General features: G+C 40.1%; 1 protein-coding gene across 2 annotated transcripts in view; it reads left to right on the forward strand.

Annotated features, from left to right (window-relative positions):
* Positions 1-20,941, forward strand: part of fnbp1l (formin binding protein 1-like) — a 60,447-nt gene that overhangs the window by 24,504 nt on the left and 15,002 nt on the right. For both annotated transcript variants that reach the window (XM_049587622.1, XM_049587623.1), the window contains exons 2-6: positions 13,003-13,118; positions 15,809-15,859; positions 16,585-16,732; positions 18,217-18,279; positions 19,402-19,506. In XM_049587622.1, the coding sequence (XP_049443579.1) occupies positions 13,003-13,118; positions 15,809-15,859; positions 16,585-16,732; positions 18,217-18,279; positions 19,402-19,506 (483 nt within the window). The remainder of the gene's footprint in view (positions 1-13,002; positions 13,119-15,808; positions 15,860-16,584; positions 16,733-18,216; positions 18,280-19,401; positions 19,507-20,941) is intronic.

Here is a 20,941-nt window from a genome sequence, read left to right on the forward strand (position 1 = left end):
GCAATTGCGAGTGTACAATGCAAACTATGTGATGTATCAAGTGTTGTATGACACTTTACAAGCAACGCTCACTGTATTCTGCGTTAAAATGTCAACTTAGGTGTTATTTGTATCTATTTTACAATTGCAGCAATGTACACCACCATAGATTCGTCATTAGCTGGGTTTCCATCCAAATGTAACGCAAATTTTAAGCAAATTTTGTGAAAATGCACAAAAGAATATGCGAATTTATGCAAGTTTCCATTTATTATTGTTTTGCGAGTATTGGGAGTCAACAGGTCGAGCAGAAGGTGGCGCTTCTCCTGAAAAATAAAAATACAAAAGAACACCCGTAGAAGAGGACACCGTTAGATGACGTCATTGAGAGCGTCTCATGTCCACAACTGATGTAAACAATTACCGGCACATCCATGACTACGACGAGATAGAGAGATTCGTTGGGAACTTCTTGGCTATTGCAAGAGCTCTCATCGCACTCATATCAGCGTTGTCAGTGTAGCCTACATAATGCCGTGATGTCTGTGTTGGTACACCAGGCAGCGCACATGATGCAGCGGTATTCAACACATCCAGTCTATTCAGGTAAGTTGTGAAATAGCCTACACTCACCTAACACTGGAGTAATTACCTCTCTCTTAGTTCACACAGGTGTGTGTGTGAAGTATTAGTAGGATTCGGTAGCCTACGTCATTGTTTATTTGCTAAATCTGTTTCCATTGCCAAAAGTCGCATTTTCCTAATATCGATACGCTGACTTTTCCACCCCCTCCAAGCGTAAAAACTTATTTGTGATATTTCTGCCTTTTTTTCGAATTTCTGGCGTTTCCATTCAAGTTTTTTTTTCGCAATTGTTGAAAATGGGAATAAAAATAGGTGGATGGAAACCCAACTATTGTCTCCAACTTTTTGTGGCACTATTTACAGTTTCAAAGCAAGGGTTTTTAGAATTAAAATCTTTGTGATATTTCTTGCATCCAAGCCAAGATGGGAGCGTTTTCCAGGACAACCGTTGTCCTCCAGCTGTTAGAAGACACACAGTCTACAAAGAGCTTCCTCAGTTGCCCACATTGTGTTGTCCTTGGCACAGCTGGCTGCATGTAGGGCTGCCCATGGTCTACCGTGTGTCCTGCTCTTTAGAGCTTTAAAATATTACTTTCACTGTGTTCTAATTTTGTAGTGGGTAATTTTGTGTGTTGAAGTTTATTACTGTTGTATATTTGAAGCAAAGTTTGTCTCCATTGCAAACTGACATTCAATAGTTCTCAAAAGTTTTCTGGAATAAGTTTGTCCTGTAACAAAGTTAGGATGTTACTGGGACTGTCACAGTAACCAGCAACATGTCCACACTTTCATGTATTCCTGTATTCTTAACTCTGCAACTTGTTCATTTTTTTTTGGCTAATACAACAACTTAAAAGATGTTGGAGACGGTTAAGGGCTAAGGACAAAAGGTGAAATGTAGTTAAAGCAAAATAATGTTCATCAGCAGGTATTACTGTCTTTGAATATGATAAGCACATTGGCATAAATATATAGAATTGTTTATTGTTCTGTTTGTATGAAAGAAAGAGCGAGAGAGGGGCAGTGTCTATGCATGGCTGTGCTACAGCAGCAGAGTCTTTATTGTGGCAAAGGAGGTCAGATAATAAAGTCTGTGTCATCCATGTTTATTATCAGCACATGACACACACATGTGCACTGTACGTCTCTCTGATGTTTCCTCTCCTCTTGAGATGTCATTCTTTCCACACTCAGCAAAAAGCTTGTTAAGCATTGACAAACTTTTAAGTGGTTAAAGTTTGACGGTCACTGATTTATGGTCATATTTTAGGCAGCAGCGTCTTTACAGCTCCTCCTATAGCTACATGTTTGACCTGAAATGTGAACCAACTATGTGAAAGTCTTTTTTTTTTTTAACTAAATATAAGTACATGAGTACAACAGTACTACTAGGTAACATTCACTGGATGACTCTTGCAGAGATAATAGGCCCCCTGAAGTGCTTATTTAATGGAACAGAGTCCCACTGTGGCAGGGTTGGGTTAATGTTTGACTGACCCGTCTCCAACTCGGACACAGACACCTCCTGATGGGTTTTGTCTGTATTCATTCAAAGATGGCCCACTGGCCGACTAGCCGGAAAAAATTGCACAATGACAATTAAAATCCATTGACGTAACAGGGATTAATTTTTAGATTTTTTTAGGCCTTCTCAATTAATCATTTGATTTATAAAATGTTAATAAGTAGTGATACATGCCTTTCACAGTCTCCTAAAGCTCAAGGTTAAGTATTTGAATTGCTTGTTCTGTTTGACCAACACACTTAAATCCAAAAATGTTCTGTTTTCAGTCATAATATAGGGAAAAAAGCAACAGATTAGGGCTGTAGTCAACCAAAGAAATTCTTGGTCAACTAAAAAGTCTGCCTGCTCTTCAACCAATTGGTTGTTGGAGGAAAAAATATATGCATGCTATCTGTAAATTAAAAACGCTGCGCTCATTACCATCACTTTTTACTAAGTGGTCCAATTACAGTGGAGGATGGGTGTGACAAATACCACAAGAACCAACTGTCTTCAGCAACAGTGGTGGAGATATTAACACACACAGCCCGACATGTTCGTCCTCTCTCCCTACATATCTCAGTCTATCCTTCATCCAGAACAAGGGCCAGAGCAAGTGCTCTACCTTGTGCTGACAGTTTTACCTCCAAATATATACTGTTTCATAGCAATCAGACTCAACCGAAGTGTTTTAGCTGAACAAAGGCCACGCCTCCAAAGAAAGCGCTCCCAACTGGGCATTTTCAGAAGAATGTCTGGTAAAACGCTTTGGTGGACAGACGGCATTACGAAAGTAACACCAGCAGTTCTCTGACCAGTAAGACTTTCATTGGATAAGAGCATATCGACTGACCAATCAACCAACCATCCAGAATGTGTCAGCCCTACAGAAAACCCTCAAATTTAAGAACGTGAAACTGTGTCAGTTGACAAATCATCTCAGCTCCAGAGCAGAGTGGCATACATTTTTACCTCTAAAAGTACAGACCAGAAGATGGATCTTCTTTTCTGTCCCTGGCGTGAATGCTGTCTCTGTATTAAACCAGTAACAAAAACATGGAGATGACCATAGTTGACTTTTTAAGCCAACATCTGTTACAACTTTCCAGTTGCCAATCAGCTTCAGTGTTTAAACATCTGTGTTTGAGGTATTTATTAGCAGTTGCAATGTTTTTGTCCTGCGCTCCTCTCAGGTTTTAGGAAAGAGGTTGTTTTTGATGTCCTCCTATGAGCTGTGTTTGCTGGCACACAGTGAACACAGGTTCCTGTTAGATCGCCTCCTGGGTGAAACTGAAAGCACACATTACAGTGGAGAGTCTGTTAAGAGAGATAACAATAATACAAGATTTCCAGTTCTGATACAGTTTCTTAGATTTGACTTTTTGCTGTTATAAAGTATTTACTGAATATCCTTTTTAACGTCTGCACAACTGTGAGTGAGTTGTAAATCAGTGCACTCTTGGATAATCGTCCATCTCAGCAGTAATTGATACACAGACTGGGAAACAGAAGTTTCAGCTATTACATAAGAGGAAGAAACACCCATTTATTTACCTCAACTGAACAGTTTGAACTGATGTAAACAAATGTATCGCTGCATTGGACAATAGGTGACACACCTTACAGGAAGCCTATGTGACTCCAGTGGTGTACTCCAGGATAACACACACACACACACACACACACACACACACACACAACACCATACGATGACTTTTAATGCACCGATCAGTGATGTGAATGGTGCCAAGTGTGGAGTCACAGTGACTGTCTGCAGGAGGGAAGCAGCTCACTGACTTAAAGCTGACTGGGATCCATGAGACACACTCCCTGATTCATATAAAACTGCTAAAATTACCTATAATTTAAACAATTATAAATGACATATTTCCTTTATGGCTTGTGTGTATAGCCAGTTTGGTCTGTTTGTTCACTGCTACAGACGTGCAGTATTTTTTTCCGCACGGGAAGGAAAAAACATGAAATAGATCCTGCAAGTCCAACCAAATAGAGTGATAGAGGTGTGTGTGTGTGTGTGTGTGTGTGTGTGTGTGTGTGTTTGTTTACAGGGTGTAGATAAAACTGTGTAAACAGCTAATTGAACATTGAAGTAATTCAGTTACGAACACCGCTACAAAGGTAGGTCGTGTTTGGTTGAGTGCCAGCAAGCAACATGAAATATCTGTAGAATAGGCTATCAGCAGTTATAAGACTTTTCAAAGGAGAATAAGATATTAAACAGTACTATAAAGTATCAGTTTCTACATTGCAGGTGCAACCCAGCCAAACAGCCTCCTCTATCTCTTGTTCCACACATTGTTTTAGCAGCATTTTTCTCCATGATGCTCATTCTCAGTTTTGTGAAATTGTGCCATAAACTTGACTTTTTAGGTGGTCAAAAAAACTGCAGGCTTAACACTTTCTGCAGGAAGTTGTCATAGCAAAAGCTTTTTAAAAACCCAAATATAAGTTTTCATGGCTTTTATTCTGAACCAGCCTCATTAAATCTAGAGATGATTAGAAGAAGGTCTGAAACTATATTCGTACATTTAATCTGATGTTTTGTTGTTTTAACAACAAAGGAAGATGAAGAGCTGCCAGCGTTCATACAGTTTAAGTATTTATCAAACCCCCAACACACAGAATTAGGCTAATGGGATAGGAGGGCTCTCTATTAAAGCCACAGTGTGTAGGAATTTCTCCCATCTAACATTGAAATCATATATTGCATTCAAACAGATGGTGCACTCTAGCGCCTCACTGTTTCAAACACGTATTGCAACAACGGTAGCCGCTGTGTACCAAAAAGCTATGATAACACTGATGAAACCATGTCATCCGATACTACATGGAGTATTCATTCAGTCTCCTACACAGACACACGCGACGCGAGTTGACAAACCCCCTCCTCACCATGCTAACTGTGTTTACAACGTAGGACTGGCGGATGTAAATTGAAACAAACCAATCACATCTTGTCCTGTGACAACTGACAAGTGGCTCAACCTCACACACCTCATCCCTCTCCTCGCATTACTGTGCCGCTAACAGCTGTTAGTGGCCAGCGGCACTACTGCCGCATAACAAAGTCCCACTCTTTGAGCATAATGCAGGATCATGTATTATGCAGCATCACGGGAGACGGAATCCTCGTCGCCAAGAAAGTGCAAAAGGGAATCAAAAAGGCAGCGTGACCAGCGAATTAAAAAAACAAGGGTCAGCATCGGGGTAGCCTTTCCCAGGTGGAGAGAGCTGCTGAAGGAGAAAGGTAATACAATCACAGGCCAGCGCTAACAGCAGCTACCAGCGGCTAACAGCTAACAGTGGCGCAGTGATGCGAGGAGAGGGATGAGGCTGTTAGTGACTGGCCGCTAACAGCGGCTAACAGCCAACAGCGGCGCTGGCCTGTGATTGCATTACCATTCTCCCTCAGCAGCTCTCTCTACCTGGGAAAGGCTACCCCGATGTGGGCCTTAGTTTTTTTAATTCGCCGGTCACGCTGCTGCCTTTTCTATTCCCTTTTGCGCTTTCTTGGCGACAAGGATGATCTCCCGTGATGCTGCATATGCATGATCCTGCATTATGCTCAAAGAGTGGGACTTTGTTTCAAATTTGCCAGGGTAGTAGCGAAGCGCCTCTTGCTCCTCTCCTTCGGCTCCTCAGTCACGCAGTGCTGGCCTGGCGAAAACGCCGAAGGCGGTGCTGTATGTCCCTTGCTGGCGGGTGTATTCTCAAGATGGCGAAACGTAATGGAACCCCACAGACGACTTACCCGCACAATGTACAGACAAATCCGAAATTCTCCTTTTACGAGAATAAGTCAGATTATTGGTGGAGGTAATAGTACACCAATGATGACATTTTTATGAATGCAGACATTGTGTTTTGCCAATAAACAACTGAAAATGTTACACAATGTCCCTTTAAGAGCTCTCTGGGGCGTCACTGATCAAAATACATCCATCTTTACGCTAAAACCTTCAGCAGAGAGTTTGTAAAGCAGCAGTCCAACAAGCTGGCTGTCTCTCCTGCCTGCAGAGCAGCAAGGGAGGTGAGGTCAACAGTGTGCCAGTGATCCTGTCTGTTTTGCCCATAGATGGAAATTGGAGTCTTTTCAGCACAACAACCTTTATAGCAACAAATCCAAGTCTATTCAAGTCCAGATGCTCTCAGCAAGGAAAAAGCAAAGAATGTGTGTGTGTCTGTAATATACACAGGTATGAACTGTGTGTGCTTACCTCCTGGTGCTTTGGCCTCCACTCACACTTCAAAGAGTTGCAGATCAGCTCTTGTGTTGTCCAACCATCAGTCCAAAACCTCAAAGTATTACCTTTGTGGAATTGTCCAAAAGTATCATCAATGTTTAATGATAATAAATGAGTGTGGAGTGTATATGATTTATACATTAAGAGGTTATATCAACATATAATCTATGCAGTAAGATCTTTTTTTTTTTTACCCCTTACCGTTTGATATAGTGGGCAGTATTGCAAATCAACATGCTGTATTTTGATTTGTTCATATTGATATTATTATTTAAAATGACTTTACGTGACAGAGCATTTTATCTATATCACACCCCCAGCTTAATATTGGCTGACATGAAAAAAAAATCAATTATAGTAATAATACTTCAGGATTTTTATGAGTGTTGATATGCAGGCTCAGACCACAATAATGTTTATCACACACAGATGCAGGCCTGTTCTCCTGTCCAATTTTCTTCCTACCTTCCTCTTGTTTTTCTTGCCTCCCCTCTCCAAATGCCACTCTTCTCCTCCCTCTCACACACAAATAACTGTCCCCCCCCCCATCTCATTCCTGGAAGAGAGCTTCTTTTTCTGGTTGTTTTCGAGGAAGATGAACACCGATAGACACAGTAAACACACACACACACACATACACACACAGAGTCACAGTCACACAAACACACACAGTGCAGACAGAGCCCAGGGGTCTTCAGAGTGATGCCAGTGTTTCAGACAAGTTGACATTTCCCACCCAGTCTCTGCTGTGTGTGTGTGTGTGTGTGTGTGTGTGTGTGTGTGTGTGTGTGTGTGTGTGTGTGTGCGTGCGCGCTCTGGAATGCCACAGTTTGTAATTAGTCTTTTGTCCTAGCAGCATTTTCTATGCTAATTAACGTGCCTTCTCCCATGGAATGCGCACAGCTCGTTTGGCTCTCTGATTGGCTGGGGAGGGGCTGTCTCGCTGTCTGATTGGTTATCAGGGTGTACAGAAGACTGTGGGATCTTCACACAGGGTGTCTTGAGCTCTCGACGTCTGGGAGCTAAATGACTAATTTATTCTCCCACCCTGAGATCGAAGCTCATTAAATCAGAGTCGTGGCTTTGTCAGTGAGAACCGCTGCGGAAGTAGAACTGTGACCCATTTTTGGGTTTAAATCTGGGAAGGAAACAAACACTGTCGTCACAGTGGCATGTGTCCAATTAGGCATGTGCCCATGTAAAAATTGTAGTGTAAATATAATGACGATAATTGAAGCCCAGATACTCGGCTGCTGCTTTTAGCATTTTTTTTTAATGACCCCTTAAATGTAGTTATTTATTCGGAGTCTCCGATATATACTAAATGGAACATTTTACAGTTGAAAAATAACTTTGCCAGTGCACTCTGGTGGACAGTAGGCCCTAAATGATAGTGTCACAAAATGACCCCCAGAATATCTATGGCATTTCTGTTCTTATGTTTCTTGTTTTCTTAATAGCCAAAACATGCACAGATACTAATATACCTGCAATATGTTAATGTTTTCACAAGGAAAACTTCTCAATTCATAAATCAATATATAAAATATAGGCTAAATGAATTGTGGCAATTTAGTAAGTTATGTGACAATGATCTATACTACAATACATTTACAAACCTGCCTTTTGTTTCTTTAGTTTTTACATTATTTCTGACTTAGAGTAAGGGATTTTCTAACAATATACTATAGGTTAAATCATTTATGCTTACAGTAAATACATTTTTGCTGTCATTGGAAGTTAATTACTACAAACTTTCATAAAAATTATGTGTACAGAACACCTATGCCATTTCATTGCCTTTGAAATCTAGCAAGACAAATGTTGTATAACATTAACAATGACTCGTTTTGTTCCAGTGTGCCAGCATGCACACTACCAGGATCTTGAAACTAAAGCAGCTTCATTGAAATTCAACCATTATTGATTTTCTTATTGTGACATGTCAAAATATTTTCTGCAAAGAACACACATCAGCATTCACATGGAGTCTGAGTCTTTAGAGGAAAAACTCATTGTGGATTATATACAGCTATTCAAACCCCACATCTGTGGTTGGTCTTACATAAAATAAAATGTAGCATGACATGACATGCTAATGTATGAAATTTATTTTTAGCAGATTTGTGTTGCAGTTGTATCTTCAGTCATGATTTTCTCGTTGGAGAACTTATTGTGCAGACTAAAAATATTTTGTTGTATGCTGTAATTATTGCTGCTTGTACTGTCAAGAATAGTACAAGCAGTTTTCAATTCAGTACACACTGTACAAATGTGCTGCGAAGGAGGGTCTGTTGTTTTGTTTGTGAAGGCATCCTTTCCTGCGATTATGTGATGATTGTGTGACAGGATGTTGCTGCTGATAACATGGCTGCTGGAGCACCTTTTTGTTGCTGTCAGAGATCAGCTGATATGAGGCTTTTTATTTTCGCATCAGTATTTGTTAATATCGTACTATTTCTGTCTAATATTTTTCAGCATATTTGTGAAACTTATATTTGTCTCTTTGCTCTGATTAATTAACAGCAAGTGAACCAAGGAATTAACTATTTAGGTTTTTTAAATTGCTCACCTTTTTGGATGCTGCAGTGGACAATGGTAGATTTTATCCTCTAAGAATTACACTGACATGAGGTGTAATCTAGATTATAAAATACAGAATATTTGATAAATGGCAGTGTTTTTTTTTTTTTAAATTATTTATTAATTGCAAAAACTAGAACCACAAAAATATTGGTGCCAGCCTTATATTTTTATGCTGAAAGGTACAACTGGGACCGAGACTAGATGATTTGTTGAAGAGGAAACCAAATTTCACTAAAATAGTAATGAGATAGGAATATATTGGGGAGCTTTCGTACCCTTAGCAAGTCAGCAATTGCTGGCTTCATGATGTTATACAAGAGTGGGAGGCTGAGTGCTAGAATAAGTGAGATACTGGACTCTGAATAGACAGTATCCGTTACAGTGCAGGTGCTGCAGCAGCGCACAGTGCTGACCAGATTGTAGCCCCCAGATTCAGTCAGCTATGCTTAAACCCATCCTCATCATTTTCATCCTCCTACTGCTTTTCCTGCGAGCAGAGAAACCTGGAGCACAAAGATGTTGTCATTTCCCCAGTGAGCCAGTCTGTGCTCAGCTTGCCACAAACTACAGGATGAGCTCATACTCTATTACTTATTCATAGACAGCGTCACACAGGCTGACGCAACCAGACAGACACACTGGCTGAAAGGAGGTGGACAGGCGTGCTTGCGGGCCAGGCTTGTAACAGACGGGCTGGTGGGCTTTAGAAGAGGCAGCCAGACCGGCAGGATGCAGATGATAATGAAAAAACAGGCATCCTGATGTGTTTCTGTTCAACATCCTGCAGAGCAGCTGCTCATCTTTATCACTGTTTCACATCTTGGCTGCATCTTTTTGGGCTAAATCTTTGTATTTGAACTGCAAACTGTGATCAAAATTGGCAGCTTAGATGCTTGGCACTGACTTATTTGCGCCACTGAGATCTTTTTCAGCTTCTTTCTCGCTGATGAAAACTTGTGTTGCGAAAACCAGCGGGTGCTGTTTACTCTGCCAGTCTATGTTTCGCCCCGCCACTGGTTTCTTTTAACATGCTGGGCTCCTTTTGTTTGTGTCAGTGGTTTCAGTTTGTCTGCCTGTTCTTCGACTGATGGCTGCTTTTTAACTGCGTCGTTCTCTTGCTTTCTGTTTTTGAATCTCAAATGTTCTTTTCCAGATCACAGTGGAAATATGACCCCAAATTACAGGCCTCAGTGAGTCACTTATGGTAGACCTCAATGTGCAGTGATTCCACAAACACAGGCGATATTACACAGATAATCAAACTGAATTGAAAATTAGTTTCATTTCATTCATTCAGCTTGACATTGCGACAACATTAGCCAGTCTCTTGTTTGAAGGGGTTAGTGTGTTTTGTTCTGCTTTCGCCAAACAGACCAGAGTGATGTATCTCTCCTGCCAATTGTCTTTTTTTAAGTTGACAGCTTGTCCATGGTGACTTCACATCGATCAAAGGAATATGTTGATTAAAGAGTTGCCATTTATGTGTGGACTTTCAACATGTACAGCTGCACTGATCTCATCCACCATTGTTGCCAATTTTTGTAATCGCTTTTTTTCATGATTGATAGTAAGGAAGATTAAACTTACCTGAACCTACTGAATTGTGTCTCCACGGAAAATATGACAAACAGTGCAAACAGTGCCATTCTTAATTTAACGGGGATTTTTTAAGCCTGAGCTGAGGGCAGTTTTGCACCAAAGCTAGACTAATGCATGATCAGGCTAACCCAGGCATCAATCAGGATGGTTTTTTATGTTATGTGTTAATGTTAAAAAAAAAATACTATTGGCCAATATACCCCCCCCCACCCCCGCATTTCCAAATAGTGATACCAATATCACCTTTAAATAGCCATATGTTCTGTAAAATTTTGACCCTGGAGTATGATTAGATATTCTATAACCTGGATATCATAGAACAATACCAACTAGTCAAAAGACACAAAGGCCATAGCAACTGGATCAAAATGACTTCAACTGTATTGTCAGTAGGGATTAGTAGTGTCTTGCTCGAGAACACTTAAGCAGGGCAAATGCTACATATGGGATCGAGCCTGCTAAAATTACCTGTTTTAGGTTTTTGGGATATTTATGCTTTATTTGATTGTGAGTGAGAGAGACAGGAAAGGCAGGGTAGAGAGGGGGATGACATTAACCCAGACCACTGTGGTAAGGGTCTCAGCCTTAATGGTGTATGCTCTACCCAGTGAGCTTCTACTCACCCCTACAAACAGGTTGTTTTTCGCTACACAGTAGTGTCATAAAGGCAAAAAAATCCAGTGCCATTCAGCATGGCTGTTTGAAAGCCTCTCTGCTGTCTTTTGTATTTGAAGAAAATGATAACAGAACAAACAAGGAGGTCAGCTGTCTCGTATTTCCCTTTGTGACCCTTATTTTCTCCAGTCCAGGCCTTGGTTTGTGTTGACACACAAACAGAAAGGCACAGTGGAGCATAAAGAGTGGTAGCCAGGGCAGCACAGTTGATAGCTATCATGATTTCAGCGTCCGCGGTTTAAAATACCAGGGGAATGGCTTATCTCCACCTTTAACTTGTCCTGTGTTAACTGAGAAGTTTCTGTACTTCAGAACAGTCAAGGTGTTGACTTAAGCTGCCATATATTAATTTGTGTAGTTTGTGTGTGTTACAATGCTGACTTAGATTAAGAGGAATTTTTTGATTGATGTAAAGGCTGTAAATGTTCATTATCTTTCCGCAACTTTCTATCAAATCCTGAGTGTTTCTGGGAGTTTTGTAGTCTCTTGGTTGGCAGCAAAGATCAGTATGTGGACTTATAACTGGAAAGATGCAGATTTGATCTCTGGTCTGGCAGGTTAAGAATGGTTAAGAGGCAAATGAGCAGCACTTGTCCCTCTCTTAAAACCACTATTGTGGTGCCCTTAAATGACCAGCATCCACCACAGTGGGAAGCAGATAAGACGGTGTTTGTGCAGGGCAGGTTCCAGGTGTGAATGAATGTGGAGCAGACAGTGAGTTGCTGAGAAAGAGCATTTGTGTGAGGTGAACGTACTGAATTAAGGGCTTTAAAAAATCTTGATATCAGGACACTGTGAATATCATCCGGAAATTTGAAACTTTAAGTTATCTCCTGTGATTAAAAATGCTGTTTCGATCAAGTATCACTTTGATAATTCTCACTCACTGGTTGTGTCCAAATATGCTCGGACGTGTAACCACTGATAACTGGCTGCCAGAGAGCAGTGCACTGATGTGCTTGGTTGTTGGAAAATCAATCGTCTAGAAGACTTACACAAAAGCTCATAAATATTGAAAAGTGATGAATTTCAAATTGGTAATTTCTTACATTAAAATGTGCCTTCATGGTGGGAAAAGGGTGGTTTATTGTCTGTACAAATACATATCTGACAACAAACCAGCTGTATAATCCCTCTGTGTGTGTGTGTGTGTGTGTGTGTGTGTGTGTGTGTGTGTGTTCAGGGACTGTAAATGATTGTGTTTTTCCAGTTGAGCAGAGCCATTCTTGCCAGTCTGAAGACCTGAAGACACACACACACACAACCTCACAAACAGGATAGAGATGTCTTGTCCACACCATGTAAAAATATGGTGGCTCATGGAAGCTAATTTTCCATCATGGCAATACTCTATCCTCATATTATTCATAATTTTGGCTCCTTGTAATATAAGTTAGGCTTTTGAATCTGCAGACAGATTTCCCTTTCAGATGGTGTATGAAAAGTGTGTGTACTATGTATACACAGCAGAAATGAAACACTCTTACCGCTGAGTCACTGAAGGACATGTGTATTTTATTTGTGTGAATAAGAGCAGGCTTATATTCAGGCAGACAGACTGCTGAGTCATGTAATCCTTAACTTTAACCCTACATGTCAGAAAGATAAAAGAGTTTTCCATCCTGCTGTCAGGGCACCTCCATTTTACTTTCTCATTCATTCATTTTCAGTGTGTGCTGGATGCTTTCATTTGTGTTTTTTCTGTGTTATCGGTTTTTCCAATGCAGAGGCATCAATCAGAATTAAAAGTACTTTTCTCTTTCTCTCTCTCGTCTTCCCTTCCCTCTTCCTCCCCTCTTTTGTCTTCAGGACCAGTTTGATAATCTGGACAAACACACTCAGTGGGGGATCGACTTTCTTGAGCGCTACGCAAAGTTTGTCAAGGAGAGGCTGGACATAGAGCAAAACTACGCCAAGCAGCTAAGGTACACACACATGCACACTGTCCACATACATACATATATACCACAACAACAAATAAACGTAAGCAGATAAACTAACATACAAAAAGGCTTTAGACATAGAAATAGAATGAGACTAGAACGGACATTGAACTGTTTGCCACGGTCACTTGGCTAGTACAAAAGAAAATGGTGGTTGTTTTTGTAGGGACAACACACATCAGTAGGGCAATAAAGTGTGTCACACAGACTAGTTTGACAACTTTATTTTTGGCCTATTGTTACACCTGTTTTCCTTATTAAATAGACTCATACTTAAAACATACACAAATCCAAGTTTCAAAGTAATGTTATTTTAATTGCCTTGCACTTTATTCAAATTCAAAATAAAACTCACCAAAACTGTCTCGGTTAGTCTTGTTATACATCTGGTTAGTTAGTTAGTGCACTGTTTAAACAATCACCAACTCTGGATATGCTGATCTGAATGCAGTTTATCACAGCAGTCTCTGCCTCTCAACAGTTCACTGAGCAGCTGCTCTCACTCGATCATCAGATACACCTTAAGTTTCAGTTTACATGGTTCAACAAACATGCAATTAATGGCAACAAAGAAGGACGGACTGCGTGTTTGAGAATGTACTGCCCTGCTCATTTGGTTTTTTATGGCAAAACCTCACCTCGGTGTGTTTGTGACTTGCCACAAGTCAATTTTTTTACGAAAGTTTATATGTAAGGTAACCGGCTACAACAGTTGCAATGGCAACAGTACACATAAAAATGGCTGCCACTGACCATACTGGCAATATGATTTTAATGGGAATGTCAGTTCTACCCTCATTCTATTTCAATGGTGTTATAGCTATGTGAGACACACATGCACTTTATTTTTGTCTCATTGTCCCCTATAGAGACAGGAAGAGTTTTTGATTTAAGGATGTCAAGATCAAGCTTTTATGCCCAAAATCATTTTATAATGACTATCTCCCAATACTATGTCCTGATCTGATATTCATATTTTCATGTGTAACACATCTGCGCAATAGACATTTACATTTTAGTTTGTAAAACAAATCCCATTACAGAATAGCTCTGCCTTAAAACAAGCTTCCCTACTCACACTTTCTTTAATTGAATCTCAATTTTTTAATATAGAGACTTAGAAAGACTTGTGCTGGGATCATGCCTCCCAGTGTTTTTGCCTCTTGGTCACTGTGTCAGATTTGGCGATAATACAGTCTGGAAGTCTTGGTATGGCAGACTACATGTTGGACCCTGATAAGCTTGTCTTTCTGTTGGGACATTGTGAAGCATCGCAAATACAGCCTTGGTTGTCTTCCATGACACAATGAGGCACTCATTTTGAGTTCATTGTGTTAGTCTGACTAAAACTGGACTTTAAAAATACATGTTAACATGTTAGTCTGACAGAAATTCCAATATTTTTTTTTAATTTCTCAAAGTCGGACAGCAAGATAATGCGACTGGGAGTCAAATTACTTCTGCATTTATACAGTCAGTCGGACCCAAACTGGCCTAAGCGCTTCACACATGCTCCACAGTTTCCACCTCTGGCTTTGCCTCGTAAATCAAACAGCATTAAATGCATAACAGAAGAAGAAGCCGGTAACAGCATGGCAAAATCTACATCCAGAGCCACGTATTTTTGGACAGATGCGGAGACGCAGTTCATGCTGATACCAGTTTGCCGCTAGCTTACTGCAGCTAACTTGTTGGCTGATTGTTTGGTCTGTGATGTAATAGGTCGACCGGAATAAAGTCCAATACTATCTAAGCTAAGAGGGGTGCATATTGCCACCTATCATAGGCCACTTATTGTAGCAGAATTGGACATATTTCAGTTAATAAATTTCCCTGCTGTGCTTGTATACTGGGACAAGGACAGTGGTCCAATTAAATGGCCAAGTGGAGCTATAATTGTAGCTTGACTTAAATGTGCATGTAAACGTAATGTTGGGGAAGTTCGGACTTGATTCAGGAAGCCTTTTTCATCTCCAGCATGCACTTAATACTCACGTTCAAATGCTCATTTAACAGTATCAGCACTTAGTAATGCAAAGCTTTGAGAATGTTGAAGTAAAGGAAACGTGGTGAATTACCAGTGGTGATATATTTTATTCATTTGTTTTTAATCCATTGTTGTAATGTTAGCTGGGTGAACTCAACAAGCCCAAGCACAGTAATCCTCATTAAAAACCAGCAGAGTCCCAGTGGTTGATTTCGAAGAAGGGAAATCCCTTCAGAATACATAACACACACACACACACACACACACACACACACTGTGCTGCTGCAGCTCTGAAAAATGGTCAAAGATGGAGCTCTGTGTACGTGTGTGTTTACGTCTGCGCGTTTTTATAATACATGTAGTTCAGACAATACATCACAAGAAAGACTCCTTTTTTGTCGCTAAAAACACTGTCTCTCTCTCTCTCTCTCTCTCTCTCTCATTAACTCGCTGCTGTACTGTACGGGAGTGTGTGTTGTCAGAGCCTGAGGGAACGGGCAGGCAGAGGCTTTGATGTTTAAATCTTTGATTCGTCTTTAATAAAATACTGAGATCCTGAATGTGTATGTGTGTGTGTGCGCCTGTCTGACTGCACACATCTTGTTAGTATACCTGCCTCTCTACCAGGCTTAAAATGTCAGACCGTATTTTTAACCTCTGTGTCTGCCTCTCTGTCTCCTATCAGGAACTTGGTAAAGAAATACTGTCCAAAACGCTCCAAAGACGAGGAGCCGAGGTGAGTAAACTTAGAAATTTGTTCTATTTTGCCTCAGTCTTTTTGGATGTCTGCACACTGCAAGAGTGAAAAAGGCCTACTAGATGGTTTATTTTATCACCCGGTGCTGGTCCTCCTGTTTGACTGGTTATTTGCAGGATGCAGACTGATACTGAGTTTGATGTGGTTTCATTTATTTTGTCTGTCTACAACCCTTTTTGTTTTACATAGTTCTGCATGTAGGCAAATGTATAAAATTTGGAAGTAAAATATTTCTCACCCTCAAATGACTACCATGGAAGCAGAGAAGTATACGTCCTATTTAAAGTTAACTGCAAAAAACTTTAGTCATGAACAATGTACAAAAATCAATTCTTGGAATTTGTGAATTGTTTCAGAATGATAGAAGATAAGAGCTGTAAATACAGAGAGGGAAACATTTTGTTGCAGGTTTAAAGTTTAGTGCAAAATAGTACAAAGAAGTACAAAAAAGTGGTTTTAGTAAAGGAACATGTTGAATTGAAGATTTGCATGAAATGCAGTCAGTGCAAAAGCTAAAATGATGCAGGAGATTCATCAGTAAAGTAAACTATGACATCATACACTACACATGATATCAGTGTATCATTTAGACTCCTGCTTGTCTACAACTCTGAACTAACGCTGCACCTATGTAGGAACAGAGCAGAAAGGAAGCATATTGTTTACCCTGTTGATCACATGCTTAATGTGTGTCTCTTGTGCAGGTTCACATCATGTCTGTCCTTCTACTCTGTACTCAATGAACTTAACGACTATGCTGGTCAGAGGGAGGTGGTGGCGGAGGAGATGGCTCACAAGGTGTATGGAGAGCTGATGAGGTACAGCCAAGACCTCAAAGCTGAAAGGAAACACGTGAGTACACTCACAAGTTTGTATTTTACTCTTCTCTGCTTATCTTTGAATAAAAGTGACACATGAGGCTTATTTCCAGTGGTGTTCAGTGCAGCTATTGATAATTAAGACCAGGTTTCTCCGAAAACTTGTTGCTTCCTGTCATGAAACGGATGTTGCTGTTTGCCCTTTGTATCCTGTGTGTCGCCTCAAATGCATTTATTTTCTGTTTGGCTTCACTCAAGAGGATAAATATGTTGGATGTGATGTTAACCATCTGTCTTTTAGTTCTTTCACCATCTGCTGATGCCATAAGGTCTGAGAATTTGAGATCAATGTGCTTTGGAAGAACAGCGCCCTCTTCTTGTTTTGTACTGTAAAGCATCAAATATTCCAGTTCATTTTACTCAGTGACATATTATGAGACACAAGGTATATGCTGTGGCTGTTACATGACATATTGCTTTTTCACTCGCATGGTAATCAGTTTCCAGTTTTTCTTAACTATCTCTGCTCTCAGGTTCAGGCTTTGAGTTTCATTTTAAAGTAGGTAAAAGGTCTTATGTATTTATGTGAATATATCCATGTTTCATGTCAGCTGGACATCAAATTACGAAAATATATAAGTTAAGAGATTTTAGGTAAAACCTGTGATGGAAAACTTTATATGGATAAATAAAATAAAATGTATGTAATTTTTTAAAGCATAAAATTTAATTCTTGACTTTGGAAACAGGTCTACTCACCAGCTCTTCCTGGAGCTTTTAATCATATCACATTGTCTTTGTGAGCACATGGGGGTACATCTGTTGACATGTCTGCACAATCGCTGTTGTGATTTCACCCACAGCACTTGTAGGACATCTCCTCAGTGTTGGCTCACAAGTTAAGCATCAGAATTCATTTTTGACCTTACTGAATTGTTGGTTCTATAAAATGGTCCCCATTCAAGGTCCACTTCGAGCCTTTCTGAGACTTTAACCACATCATGTGGTCGTCATCAGTGCATATCAACAGTTCCATCTCCATGGCAACTCGGCAAAATCTGCTGCATGCAGGGCAAAGCTTTGGGAAAAGGTAGTAAGTAGGCAGTGAGCTGGGATTTTTTTTTATCAAATATTTTTTTTAAATCAAACAGATTTTATTAACGTGTTGTCTCCTAACAATATGCTTTTCTAACCACAGATGCAAAACTTTCATAATGATGTAATGAGTAACTAGTTTTCAGTGCAGTTGAGTCTGAATTTGTTATTTTACTGCCTCAGTCACTTGACTCTTATAAATTTGTGTCTGTGATCTCAGCACTTTTCCTTCCAGTGGATTGTTAGTGTGTCTGTAACTGTGACACAATTGTTCCAGTCATTTTGTGTATGTGCATATGAATGTGTTTTTTATGCACTATTTATGTGTATTTTCCTGTGCCTCTGTGTGAATGTCTGTTGTTTGTGTGTCTGTGTATGTTTCTGTGTGTGTGTGTGTGTGTGTGTGTGTGTGTACATGAGCAGCACCTACAGGAGGGCAGGAAGGCCCAGCAGTATTTGGATCATTGCTGGAAACAGATGGACAACGTAAGTGAGGAGGGAGGGAGAAGGAGGAGGGGTGGAGAGAAAAAAATTAAGTGTTTAATGTAAATATTCTCTGTTAGGGACGACCAGCTGTACTCGTCTCATACTTGTTTGCATGAGGAATGCAGGAAATGCAAACAGAGGTTACTGTCGGACAAATGGGTATCCACTCTCCTCGCCTAATTTCACAAATGCCATTATTTAGTGAAGAGACAAACATGGCATTTGCAGTACTTGTGTGTTTTCATATCAATATCAGTGTTCAATGCTCCTCTGTGCTGTTCTGTCCAAATTAACAGAAAGTATAATATGAGAGTGTTTGTTACGGACTATGAAAAGACAGCAGTGTCCTTTTCTTCATCCTGGCAAAGTTCCCAGTCCTTGGGGACCAAGGACAGGGGCCAGGACCAGAAAACACACACACACACACACACACACACACACACACACACACACACAGGCCTCAGTGTAGACCAGCCCCTCCCATATCAATACAAAGCAAAGGCCCATGCACCACATTTGGCCCCCGACAACCTTCTTGTTGGCTCCCAAAAGGCTCCAGAGAGAGAGATTCCATTTGTTCACTTCTGAGGTCATTTAATTGCATTTGCTGGAGTTATTTTATAACAATCCGCTCATTACAAGACTTATAATTAACCACCACAATTCCATAAGGGCAAAAATGCTAATTGCCGCTTGTTAAATTTATAAATAATGCATGCCCAGTCACAAATTTTTGGCCCACAGCCCATTAGTAGAGTTGCTTTATTCTGGCACATGTGATGGAGAGTGTTTCAGTGTGTGGTCTGCATGACTTTAATAGTGACTACTTGGTGACTGGACTGTAATGTCTCAGCTATTCACTGTGTTTCCTTCACTACTAATGTGACCCAGATGGGCTGGCAGGAAGTAAACTATCTCCCTCTGCCTGATTCATCTCCCTCTCTCCCTCTTTGACTTTTTTTAAACTCCCATTCACATTTTTTTTAGGTTTATTCACTGAGTACTTTTTGAAAATGACAGGAAATAGAGATGGTGCATTATAATTAAGAGGATGTACAGTGTGTTCTTTATGTTTCTTGATATATTTAACATTGTTCCTTCCTTGTGTTTTTTTCTCCTTAGAGTAAAAAGAAGTTTGAGAGAGAGTGTAGAGAAGCAGAGAAATCCCAGATTACCTATGATCGGTTAGATAATGACATCAACGCCACCAAATCGGAGGTGGAGAAGGTAGGAAGCACGCACCTGCAACACAACTACCATAAAAAATTTGTTCCCCTTTGAGCCAACTTCTCCTTTCTTTTATTATCAGTGAAAATACCAGCATGTTTACCTTCAGTCTTTAGTGGGCACCTAACCAAAGACAGTAAATTACTGGATGAGCCATAGCAAAATGTTTACCATGGTAGAGCATGAACATACAGTTTTTTTTTTTGTTTTTTTTTTCATCTTTCAGCATAATAGCCACATTTCAAGTCCAACAATTCAATAATAGAATAAGTTGTGTTTTTCTTAAAGTTAGTAGTGTATAATTGATGCCTATGAAATTATACTGTAGCTCCCTTTTTCCCTCCACCCTTACTGTATAATTAGACTAGGTGGATTAAGTTAAAGCTTGAAGGAAAATAAACCTTTCCAAACAGAGGTTAAAGCACAGCCCACTAAGCCTTGTTTTTAGACGAGGTACTGTCTAAAAACAGCCTGAATGGAATAAGTATAGAAATAAGATGAGATGTGTTAGAAATGCTCATATTAAAGTAGTTTTAAGTTTATAAATATATTACTAGTAGTGATCAAGGCAGTAGAAATCCACAGCATTATGTTTATGCTTAGTTTCTGCTGTTGGACCATCTATTAAAACACAACTTCCCTTCCTTAAAAGGGACAGTTCACCCCAAAATAAGAAATACATATTTTTCCTCTTACCTGTAGTGCTATTCATCAGTCTAGATTGTTTTGGTGTGAGTTTCCGAGTGTTGGGAAATATTGGCCGTAGAGATGTGTGCCGTCTCTCCAATATAATGGAACTAGATGGCACTCAGCTTGTGGTGCTCAAAGTGCCACATTGATGTTGATAAATTCAACATCAATGTCTCTTTCCAGAAATGATGACCCAGTTACACAAAATAATCCATAGACCTTGTTGCAATCAGTTTCATTCTACCAAACTGCAAATTCCTACTGTAATACAGCACAGAAGGAAGAGTGCATCTACTCATGGATGAAAAGGTTCATGCTCACGACAGCATTAGGTGTAAACATTAATGGCGTCCTCCTTGGCAGAGCTGTAATATTATCTAGCTCAGTGGTGCCAGGTGAGCTAGCAGTAGATGCATGCTTCCTTCTGCATGTTGACGCAGTTGGCAGGGGAAGGTCGCTAAAAAGAAGATGGTTCCTACACGAAACTGCTTACAACGAGGTCTGTGGATCATCTTGAGTAACCAGGTCATGATTTCTGGAACGAGACATTGCTGTTGAGTTTTCCAAATGTAATTTCTGTTGGCGCTTTGAGCACCACAAGTCAAGTACAATCTAGCTCCTAGACTGATAAATAGCACTAGAGGTAAGTGGGAAAAATGCATGTTGGATTTAGGTGACCTGTCCCTTTAAAGAGAGAAATGCAAAATAATATATTATTTGCAGCACTGGGTTTCAGCAGTGGTTC

The sequence above is a fragment of the Epinephelus fuscoguttatus genome, linkage group LG10 (genome assembly GCF_011397635.1).
Source record: "Epinephelus fuscoguttatus linkage group LG10, E.fuscoguttatus.final_Chr_v1".
Classification (NCBI taxonomy): domain Eukaryota; kingdom Metazoa; phylum Chordata; class Actinopteri; order Perciformes; family Serranidae; genus Epinephelus; species Epinephelus fuscoguttatus.